The sequence below is a fragment of the Chinchilla lanigera genome, unplaced genomic scaffold, assembly GCF_000276665.1.
Source record: "Chinchilla lanigera isolate Chin_1 unplaced genomic scaffold, ChiLan1.0 scaffold00116, whole genome shotgun sequence".
NCBI classification, from domain to species: domain Eukaryota; kingdom Metazoa; phylum Chordata; class Mammalia; order Rodentia; family Chinchillidae; genus Chinchilla; species Chinchilla lanigera.
This window is the reverse complement of record NW_004955517.1, coordinates 3,686,655-3,699,031: the sequence shown is the minus strand read 5'-3', so window position 1 is coordinate 3,699,031 and position 12,377 is coordinate 3,686,655. Positions and strand designations below refer to the sequence as shown.

The 12,377-nt window shown below is 39.2% G+C and overlaps 1 protein-coding gene across 1 annotated transcript in view; it reads left to right on the top strand.

The window, feature by feature from the left end:
• Positions 1-12,377, top strand: part of Ptprg (protein tyrosine phosphatase, receptor type, G) — a gene marked incomplete at its 5' end in the record, with an annotated part of 676,568 nt that overhangs the window by 653,878 nt on the left and 10,313 nt on the right. Inside the window, 1 exon segment of the mRNA XM_013506946.1 lies at positions 425-567. Within this exon segment, the coding sequence (XP_013362400.1) occupies positions 425-567 (143 nt within the window).

Below are 12,377 nucleotides of genomic sequence, written 5' to 3'. Positions count from 1 at the left end.
TCTGATTCCACATGTGTATAAATAGATCTGCTGATCTGGTTATAAAAATAATACACTACACGTCAGTATTTTCTTTGCCATCCGAAATGTAAACCTTGCAGTATGTTGCAAAGATGATTAAGGACTTTTTCATAAACAATACTTTAATGTCTAATAACTGCCATCTGCAGAAAGGGTAAAGGAGGAATCTCTCATATTAGTAACTTAAATGACACAGTAATATATTGTTTCACTGGTATGACGTACTCATTTTTCTATGACAGGCAGACTTCCTTTGTATTTTTCTTCTAACCTGTGGTTTGGGCAACCTCGTACTGTTCACAGTTGTCTATAATATGTGCTTTCTAAGTTGCAAGTTCCACTGAGCTGACTGTAGGCATTTGACATACAAGATGCACTGTGACTGGTGTTGTGTTGGTTATAGGATGACTATGTCCTAGAAGTGCGGCACTTCCAGTGTCCCAAATGGCCTAACCCAGATGCCCCCATAAGCAGCACCTTTGAACTGATCAATGTCATCAAGGAAGAGGCCTTAACACGGGATGGCCCCACCATTGTTCATGATGAGTATGTATCTTTTCTTCTTCATTTTAAAATTCAGGCATAGCTTTAATTGAATTGCTATAAAAGTAGAAAGACAGAATTTTATAAGTGCCTTTTGTCGGTTTGTGAAAAATACACGTTATTTCTAAGGTACAGATGTGCAAACTGGTGTTCTCTGTACAGTGTTTTAGGGGTTGGGGAGCCGTTGAGACAGAGATTCCATCTTCCTGCCTCAGCCTCCCGAGTGCTGGGATTAGAGGCAGGCCCCACCATACCGCACTCTGCACATTTTAATAGGTCACACTCTGCCAAGGCTCCTGGCTCTCCTCTTGATATAGTCTTGTGAATGAAAAATAGTGTCTTTCAGTCTATAAAGGGAGCTGTGCACACTTTTTGTGCTTTTATGTTTCAATAACATATAATTAATTTAATTGATTGGGCTGACTATTTACATTAGTTAGGTGCTTTTATTTGAAAATCCGTATACTGAATTTCAGCAAACACTGGCTAGGGAAGGAAGCTTTCAGAAACACAGTTGATTTGAGTAGGAGGAATGAAGTTACTATTATTAGTAATAAAGATGTTTACAACTTATAATAGGATTTTAAGCTTACAGTACTGTCTTTTGGTATTGAAAGGTAAAGACTATGAATCTCACCAAGAACAAATTACTTGTGCCTGGTTTTAGAGCTTCTAAGTGTGAGAATGGTACTGTAACCCAGTCTCTTTGGCCGGGGATGTAACTCAGTGGTAGCGTACATACCTAGCATGTACAAGGCCCTGCATTCAGTCCCAGCAACCAAAACAAAACAACAGCAACGACAGAACCAGCCTCTTTCCACTTTAAAAAGAGGGAAAGGTCACTGGTATACCTTGCAGTGTATGGATATGTGAGTCAGACTTTGTGGCTGGATCAGCCTGTAAGCACTTGTAAAACCCTGGGTCATTTACAATCACTCAAACCTTTAGCCAATATAGCACCCTTTATACATGCTCATTTCTGTTTTCCAGGTTAGCTCCCTTCGTGAGCAAATTCTCAATGTACCTATTATGTTCATTAAATTACCAGCTATTCTAACAGCATGAGGTATTAATAAATTAGAAAGTAAAGCTTATTGTTAACCCTTTGTTTTCCGTGAACTAATGCTGCAACATGAAGTACACATAGACTTCTAGCCCAGAGTAAACACTATACAGTACCTTCCTAGTTGTCTTTAGTCAGTTTTATCACCCATGAAATCCTGGCTGCTTCCAAAGAGTTTTGTAGTCTTTCCTAGGTAATAGTGAATATTTCAAACTATTGGCCTATCAGTAGAATTAAAAATCAAGATTAGGAAAGTATTAGACTGGAAGCTTTAATTAACTGCATGCTAAGATTTAATTCTTCAAAATGTAACACACATCATCTGGAGTCCAGTACCAATGTAGTTCTTCTCAGGAGAAAGCTCCTGAACTCAGTCTTTATCAAAGCATTTCTATGAGCATTCTGGTCTTCAGAGCTCTGGTCAGAAGCCTCAGGCCTTCCAGCTCTCCTTTTTAAGCTGGAATCACCAAACCTTTGCTAACTCTTCCTCTTCCCTCAAGCCAGTTCCAGAGGCTCTTGAGCCACATGGCCAGGTAATGTCACAGCAGCAACCCCACTTCTCTGAGACCAAAGTGTGTCTTAGTTACTTTTCTCTCACTGCTGAGGCAAAATGCCTGACACCCAAAGTCAAAGGGAGAAGGGCTTATTTAGCTAACAGTTTGTAGCGGGTTCAGTCCATAATCCGCTGGCTCCAAGGTAGGGCGACTTGGCAGACGGGCATCGCAGAGAATAGTTCATGGTGCCTACAAGGTAGGAAAAGTAACAAGAGACCTTAACAGCATCCTTCTGCCCCTTATACTGTATCCAGGCTACCAGTTTTAGGGTGGTGCAAAACCAATCAGTGGACTGATTTAGTACTCACAACCCTTAGTTCTAACACTGCACCATGCTCAGTCACACACTCTAGAGTCAGCGGCCTCTGGAAAAAGCCCCAGCTGTGACCACATGAGAGGGACATCTAGACACAAGCCGTAACGTTCCACCCCGGCTCCCCAGAGACTCACGCACATCCCTTTATGCAAAAGGCACGTTTTGAGTCCATCTCCAAGAGTTGCCAAAGTCATAACAGTTTCAGCATTGCTGAAAAGTCCAAGTCCAGAGTCTCCTCTGAGATTTAAGGCAAACTCTTCGAATCGCATTATTCTGGAACACTGAGGCAGGAGAATCACAGGTCAAGCCCAGCCTGGGCAATTTATAGTGTCTCAGCAAGACCTTGTCTCAAAATAATAAAAAAGGGCAGGGGATGTAGCTCAGTGCAAAGGTGCTGCGTTGGATCCTCAGTTACACAAACACACACACACATACCACACACACAGCTCAAATCTAAAGTCAGACATGTAGCTAATCTTGTATTACATGGTAGCAGGGGAGAAAACCGTAAAAAGCCAGTGAAATACTAGGCAGAACAGTTTGATTCCTTATCTGTGTTCAGCTTTTGTGTATTTCTGTCACATGCTGAACATGTCACCTGTGGAGTGAATCAAATGTAGATCATTCTTCAGCCTAAATATGCAAAGAAACCAAATTAAGCCCAAACCAGTCCATCTGGAAATGTCATATAGATAGGCTCATTTAAAAGCCACTGTCAAAATGTTAATTTTTTGCCTATCATGTCTGGGGAATATGTTGACTTTTTTAGAAATGGTTAATGTCATGTGTATTGTTATCTTTAAAGTAGTTGCTGAGATTACAAGATACATGAGATTACAAGATATGAAAAATTGATCAAGTAATACAAGCACACATCATTCTTTTCATTGAACTAACGGAAATTAGTAGTATAATTATCTTAGCTATCTTGTGTGTGTGTGTATATAAAATATATATATATACATATATATGCACATCTCCTTTCCTCCATCCCAGTTGTTCTTTCCTTCTGCGCAGTTTCTTCCCCTTTCACAATATCCATTGTACATTTTGGAACTTATTTACTCTTTTAGTTTCTTACAGTAGGAAGACAGTACGATCTTTATACATGCAAGTGTGATTCATTTCACTTACGAGTATGGTTTCAGGTTGTAACCATTTACATATAAAAGCCTTAGTTTTATCCTACTTTTTAGCACAGTAGTACTCCATTGTATAAAACTACATCTTTGTTTTTGTCCATTCCTTGGATGATGGGCATTTAGGTTTTTTCCCAGATTTTCCTATTACACATTGTGCTGCCATAAACATGAGTACACGTATACTGCTATGGTGCAATGTTTTTAATTCTTCCAGGAATATACCCAGAAAGAGAATAGCTGACTTAAATGGTACCACTAATCTTAGTTTTTTGAGGAATCTCCACAGTGATTTCTACAGTAGTTGTAACAGCCTACACTCCCCGCAAGAGTTTAAGGAGGGGTTTTTTTCCCCTACAGCTCCACCAGCATTTTTTATTGGTTGATTCCTTCATGATATCCATTCTTTCTGGGGTGAGATAAGATAGCTTTGTTTAATTGGCATCTCTCAAAGGACTAATGATATTGAATATTTTTTCATATATTTATTTGTCATCATTTGTATTCCATCATCTGAGAAGTACATGTTCATTTCAGATGCCCTTTTTTTGGATTGGGTTTTTGAATTTGTGGGGGGTTGATTTTTTTCAATGTTTTATATTTTCTAGATAGAAGTCCTTTTTTCTGAGGGACAGTTGGCTAAATTTTTTTAGCAGTGTGTGGGTTATCTTTTCACTCTGTTGGTGATTTCTTTTAAAGTGCAAAAACTTTTCAGTAACATGAGATCCCAGTTGTTGATTCTTTGAAGTACTTCCTATACAGTTTGGGTTTTGTTCATGAACTCTGCCTACCCCTGTGTCTTCAAGATTTCTACCTACTTTCTCTTCCAGTAGATTTACTGTTTCTATTTTTTTAGATCTTTGATCCATTTTGACTTTAGTTTAGTGCATGATGATAGATATGGGTCTAGTTGGCATGGGGAAAGTGAGTTTTTCCAGTACCTTTAATAAAGAGGCTGTTTTTCTTCCAGTGAACATGTTTGGCTCCTTTGTCAAAGATAAGATGGCTGAGTATGTGTGTAGTTGTGTTTGAATCTAATCTGTTCCCTGATCCTCAGGTCTTGTTTTTTTGTTTGTTTTGTCAGTACCATGCTATTTTTATCATAGTACCTTTGTAGTATAATTAAGGTGATTTCATAGACATTATTTTTTCCACATTGGTCAAGGGTACGCTTTTTTTTGGTACCAGGAATTGAACTAAGGACCTTTTATGCTTGCCAAGCAGGCGCTGCACCACTGAGCTAAATCCCTGGCCCCTCAAGGGCACACTGAAGAGCTGCTAGTGCTAAAACAATTCCTTGAACACCAGCTAACTTTGAAGTTCCCATCTTACCTACTTTTGGTACCTCTGTACATCTCTTCCTAGTAACCTACAGATACGCCAACCTCCACATCCGTCGCTAAACCCATCATGTCCCCTGCCTGCCTCCATCCACTTAGTTTCACCAACCAGAAACACGTCAGAGTTCTTTTTGAGTCTCCCTCACCTCAGCATTTAACTGGAATCACATCTCATTGCCGGTATGCATTCTTTCAGTATACCTTTCAAATTCTTTGACACAGTCTGGTTTAGGTTATTTTTTCAGCTATCATCCTGGTCCTCCACTAGAGTACTGCCTACAGACCACCTTGCCCCAGCAAATGCTGTTTTCTCCAAGACTCCTTTCATTAAGCATTCATCCCAGAGATGCCAATCAAAATCATTAACATATACACTCTTGCCAGTGCACACCAGCTCAATGTCATGCATGATGTATGTCACAGTATAAGTGTTTGCATGTATGACTGCCTTTCTCTATTGCTGATGCCAGTGATGACGACTTATTCTTCCCAGTCTCCCATGCCTAAGAGATAATGGGCCCTGGATAAAGTATTTGCATGAACAGGTGCTGTGCTTTACATGATGGCTTACCAACTAAGTAGGATATGTACCTCCATGTGAACTGTCCCCACAGGGCCTTAGTTTTGGTCTCATTTACTGTTCACCTGCTTTTCCTGCACAAATTCTTCTGTGCACTATGAAAAATTTTCCACTGTGTTTTTAAGCGCTATCAAAAATAAGAGTGACCAGGCTTAGGGGCAGTACTGTCCTGCATGTACAGTAAAGCAGAGGATTGACCTTGTATGGTGCAAACTTCATGATTTGTATTTAGTCTTCCTAGACCTAAGACCTCCTTTCAGGTTCTCACCTATATGGCAGGTAAATGATGTTTCTAGATCAGTGACCTAGGGATGGAATCCTTCACCAAAAGTAGCAGATTGTATTTGGGGACAAACACAAGAGCACACTGCTAGATTCTCAGCATCAGATATCAGTCACCCGTTCTAGACTACTGTAACAATAGCCTGTGCTACTATATAAGAAGTCTGAAACACAAGCGTAGCTCTTAAACAGTCACATAAAACAGTGGCTGAGTAGACCTTCACCTCAATCATCCGCTTAACTCACAGAATGAAGGAGTGTTTCTGTGTAAGTAGTTACTCACTCTGAGATACATCTGTCACCCTACTGGGTATCATAGTAGGTTACTTCTATTTAAGAGCTCTCAGTGTGTGATCTGAGGACCTTGATGCAAGAAAGGGTGGTGTCCCCAAGGCCTTTCCAAAAGATCTTGGAAGTCCAAAGTGTTTCTATAGTAATGCAAAGATATTCTCTGCCAAGTTCACTTTCATTCTGGCATGAGGGTAGAGTGTTCCAGAGATGTGATGTTACCCAGTGATATCCATCACTGGACATACGATGTTATTATCACTCTCAGAAAAAGTAGAAAGTTTTCTTGTAGGTTCTTGTATTTTAACGTTTTCTTGGCTTTCATTTCTAATACCGTAAATATTGATGTACACAGCCCAAGTAAGTGAAAGCTTTGTCATTATTAATTTGTTGTGAGATCGAAGAGTCTGAAGCCTACCGAGGTACTCTGTGAGAAATGCAGGCTGCTACAAAGACACCCACAGCTCATAACTAATTCAGTTATTTCCCTTTAATCCTCACCATCACTCCACTACAAAGGTAATTTTGTGCTCTTCACTTCACATGTGAGAAAACAGGCACAGTAAAGACACCTGCCAGGATCTGTGCAGACTGCATGTCACAGCCAGGATCAGCCACATATTTATGGGGTCCAGTGTAAAATGAAAATGCTGGCCCCTCTGCTAAAAACATAAAGCATTTCTAGACGGCAACTCAAGAGCAGTACACTAGCTACAGAATCCTCTGAGCAAGCAGGTACACTGAGGCACAGGCCCTACGCTAAGCTGACCCTGGTGGCAGTCAAAACCGCATCTGCTGATCCCTCTGGCTAACAGTGCCTCCCACTGCTTTTTGTACTAAGCATTCCTGTATTCATCTCCCTCATGTCTTTACACTATGCTTTAATTTTTTCCCACCTTATTTTCTCATTCATTTCCCAAGTTTTAATTTTTTTAAGCCCTGTGTGAAGCTTTTCTCTGTTGTGCCTCTTCCCTAGAAGTGGTACAGATGGAAGCTTAAATTTTGCTTTGCTTCTTTCATACTGATGTCTAATGGAAGCTTCAGTTTCTTCATAGGGACAGGATTATAACTAGACTGTACTCTTACCATTTAAAAATCACGTCTTAACTGCAATGCTACAGTAACTGTTAGTAGCAACATGAAATAGTTAAAAAATAATTAAATGGCCATAGATATTATGCACACTAGACAGGTAACCTCGGCAAATTTTTTAAATTGATATAGACAGAGCACTTTAAAATATTACTGAAATATTTTCATTTTTCCTGTAACCTCTCTGTAGCATAAATAGGGAAGATGGTACCCCCCAAAAAAATAAAAAAAAAACATTTAACATATGTTTGATCCTACCTCTTATTACTTGAAAAATTAAATACCTACAAGAGGAGTTAATAATAATATATGTAGAGCTAAAATAAAGTAGGATATTCCAGGCAGATACAAAAGTTCCAACGTAAGTATGAGAGGTGATCCTCAGAGAAATAAAAGGTCAAAGAGGAAGAAACAGAGTTGAGATTTTCTCAGAATTAAATGAAGAGTTCAGCTCTTAAACTGACCAATCTAAATAGTTGTAGAAAAGTAACATCCAGAGAGGAGATTTGAATACTACAGTAAACAACCCTTATCTAATAGTTATATAAAGTACTCTGTACCCAAGTGAATCTGTAGCAAGAGCCCTGTAGTTTCCTTCAAGCACAGACGTAAAGTGACCAAACATGTAATTTCAATACATTCCTTAAAAGTAGGTACCATACAAGATCATACTTATCGATCACAATGCATTATTGGAAACAAGAACTCAAATCTTTATGCTCAGAAACTTAAGTCCTTACATCTAGAATTATTTATAAATAATTCATAGGGTAAAGAAGTAACCAAAATAAGAAAATGCTAAATACCTAAGATTTTTATGTACATGCATGATGATCAAGTCATTGCATTTTACACCTGTTGCTATAGAGCTGCAGTATACTTAGAAAAAAATTTATAGACTAAATAGCACATACTGAAGATGAAAAATGAGCAAAGCTTTCAACCCACAAAGCCAGAAAAAGATACAAATAAATCCACAAAATATATAAGAGATTTAAAAATAAAGGCAAATAATAATGAAATGGGAATAAGGAGATAGGAAACTTTAAGCAATAATACCTCGTAAAAGGTACAACTTTGAAAAATATGAGGAAAACAATTAGAAGAGGCATAAATTAAAGAGGAAAATTTTTTTGGTAGTTACAGTTGAAACATTTGAGAATTGTTAATTTATTTATTTATAACAGTCTTTCCTTGGGGCTGGGGATTTAGCTCAGCGGCAAAGTGCCTGCCTGTCAAGCGCAGTCATGAGTTCAATTCCTGGTACTGGAAGAAAAACAAAAACAAACAAACAAACAGTATAACAATCCTTCCTCCCTGTACTGGAGATGAACCCAGAGCCTTCACAGTTGAGCTACATCCTTTTTTATTTTTTGAGACAGGGTCTCACTAAGTCACTAAGTTGCCTGGACTCAAATTTCAGTCCTCTTACTTTAGCTTCCCAGAGTGCTGGCATTGCAGGTTTGCAGATGTGTATAGCATATTTGGCTGTGTTTATTTTTATAATCCTTATCTTTCAGAAAGATAAACTAAAATAATTATGAATAAAATACCTCAGGTTTCATTCACCTTCCAAGAGATGAACAAGCATGTCCATGAGCTGGTGCTTGTGCTAACTTCATGTTGGCTACAGCATGGTTACTATACTGATTCACTTTTGTGTATGTTTAACATTTTCTGTAATAGAAAGCTAAAAATATTTTGAAAGAACTAAAATAAGCATTTGACATTATTTAAAACTCTCTACTAACAAATTTTTAAGCCTAGATAACAGGCACAGTAAAACATGTATTGAACACATGGTATGTGCCAGTCTCTGTTGAGCCATCTATCTACATGTATGAGCTGAAAGTTAAGCTGTAGTCTCACTATGAGACTTTGGCCAGTTACTTCACCTCAATGTACTGCTTCTTCAACTTCAGGTAGAGAGAATACTACTACACTGTTGAGGTTATTGGGAGGATTAAGTTGGTGCATGTTATATCCCTAGGAGAGAGCCTAAAACATCACTAAGAGAAAAATAAGTATCAGTAATTAATAAAAACTGAATACAAATCTTAGAGCTCACCATGTCCTGGCCAAGGCTCCATCTAAACAATAATATAGAGAGAAAGACTTATCACAAACTGAATTTAAACAGACGCAGCTAGCACTAGAGAAAAGTATTGGCCAATCTTATTTTTTTGATATGAATACAGAAACATTAAAAATACTAAGAAACCTGGCATACTAAAATCCAACACATTAACAGAATTACACATGAGAAAAAAGATTGATCCTGGTGATGTATACTGGTTAAACGGTATGAAAATCCTATCCTTGGATTTAGAATATTAAAGAGATTTCTGGGGTGTGCCTCTGGGAGGGAGCGCCGAAACAGGCGGTTCCTGATCTCCAGCAGCACAGCCCATGTGTGGGTCCTGTGCGCGCTGCGAGTGGCCAGCAGGCACAGATTCAGGAGGCCCACAATCTACTCACACCACGGTTCACAGCTAAACACCGTAGAGAACAAGGTAGCACCCCCATCTACTTCCCGGGAACAGAGCAGGCATCCCAGAACGCTGCTGCCATTGCAGTGTGTATCTTTGCCCTCTGTGTGCCTGGGACACACAGGAGACTGTCTCAAGGGAGCCGCAAACCCACTAACACCGGGGTTTGCAAGGGGCACCCCCGCATGTGTCCAGTATCACGTGAAACCCCAGAGCAGGCAATCCATGAAACTGCTGAAGCCGCGATTCCCATCTGGATTCCATAGTTCGCCTCTGGGCAGGAGCACGGAAACAGGCAGTTTGTGATCACTGCCAGCACAGCCCACCTCTGGCTCCTGTGCTTGCAGTGAAAGGCCTGCAGACAGAGATTCAGGCAGTCCATGAACTGCAGACCCTACAGCTCGTGTCTGGGCTCTACCTTCACCCTGAACTCCCTGGAGTCACAGGACCAAATGGTCTGTGATCACGCCACCACAGCAGACCACTTCTGGTTCAAACTCGTGCCCTGAGCTAATAGGGGACACTGGATCAGATTGTCTGTGACCTGATGACATCGTGATTGGTGTCTGAGACCTGGGAGAACTAGGTAAACTTCACCATCTGCTGGAAGAACCCAGACCAAGCAGCACACCCCAGCGGCCACTGAGGGGAAAGTTTGACCACCAGGAAAATTAGCGAGGTTAGTGTCCTTTGCAAAGCTGACAGGGAGGAAAGGGACTGAGCACTTTACCACCAACATCAAACATCACAAGACAAAGGTCTAAAACGCTACCTCAGAACTCCACCCCTCTCACAACAAGTCCAGGAGACATCGACATAGGAGAACTTGGTAAACACACTCCTGAAATTGCTGAAATGGCTGCAATGGAAGTGAAGAAACAATTCCATCAGGCCATAGAAGAAATCAGATCAGAAATAATCTTTCACGCAAAAATGAAATGACAATAATAATGAAAGAACTGCTCAGCACATCTAAAGAAGAAACATATAAAAAAAATAGATGAACATAGGCAATGGACAGAAACGTTAAATGAAAAAAATAGAAATGAATTAGAATGCATGAAGCAGATTCAAAGAGATATCCAGGATATCAAAGTTTCCTTTGAAAGCTGCCAAAACCGCTTGAATGAAGCTGAAGATAGAATTTCAGATTTTGAAGACAGCATGGCAGCTAGTGATTGTGAAAAAAAGGATATCTTAAAATCAACAAGGAACCAGGAAAAATCAATTCAACAGCTGCAAGACGAGGCAAAGAGGAATAATGTACAGCTGATAGGAGTCAATGAACCAGCAGGAGGCAACACAAATGACATAAAAAGAATATTTACAGAAATAATAGCAGAAAATTTCCCAAGCATGGAAACAGAAGCTGATGTACAGGTAAATAAGGCATACAGAACTCCAACTAACCATAACCAAAATAAAACTACACCCAGACATATAATAGTCACAATCCCAGATCTCCAGCAAAATAAGAGAATATTAAAAGCTGCTAGAGAAAAGAAACCAATTATGTATAAAGGAAAGCCCATCAGAATCATCGCAGACTTCTCAAGACAAACCATCCAATCGAGAAGAGCTTGGAGCGAAGTATTACAGGTCCTGAGACAAAACAGCATCCAACCAAGACTGATGTACCCTACCAAACTTTCCTTCAAATTCAGTGGAGAAATAAAATATATGCACGACAAAGAACAACTGAAGAACTTCATGAGTGCCAAACCATCATTGCAAAGAGTACTACAAGATATTCTAGATACAGAAAAACATGACTGTAATTTAAAGAACAATAGAAAGGAACCATCAAGAAGAGCAAGCAATTAAACACATAGAAAAAGTAGGAAACCAACAACAAGTAAATACAATGGCAATGATAAGTCAACACATACCGGTTATAACCGTAAATGTAAATGGCCTCAATTCACCAGTCAAAAGAAACAGACTGGCAGAGTGGATTAAGAAACAAAATCCAATGATAATACTGTATACAGGAAACTGTATTTTACTCAAAAAGAAATCCATAGACTAAAAGTCAAAGCATGGAAAACAATCCTCCAAGCAAGAGCAACCCAGAAAAAAACAGATGTAGCTATTATGTTTGCAGACAATGTAAACTTCAAACCAACAACTATCAAAAGAGATAAAGAAGGTCACTACATACTTGTTAGGGGAAAACTGCAAGAGGATGAGATAACAATCATAAACATGTATGCACCAAATATCAGAGCTCCAAACTATGTAAGACAAATCTTAATAGACATGAAAACTCATATAATTAATAACACTATTGTAATAAGAGACCTCAACACCCCTTCAACACAAAGAGATAGGTCAACTGGACAAAAAAATCAGCAATGAAATAACAGATCTAAACCTAAGCTGTGAACAAATGGACTTAGTAGATGTATACAGAGTGTTCCACCCCACAACATCAGAATACACATTTTTCTCAGCTGCACATGGGTCATTCTCTAAAATAGACCACATTCTAGCCCATAGAACATACCTACCTAAATGCAAAAGAACTGAAATTATTCCATGCATATTATCTGACCACAGTGCAATGAAATTGGAAATTAATGACAAAAGGAATTCCAAAAACTCCATAAACACTTGGAAATTAAACAACAACCTCCTGAACAACCAATGGGTCACAGAAGAAATTAAAGA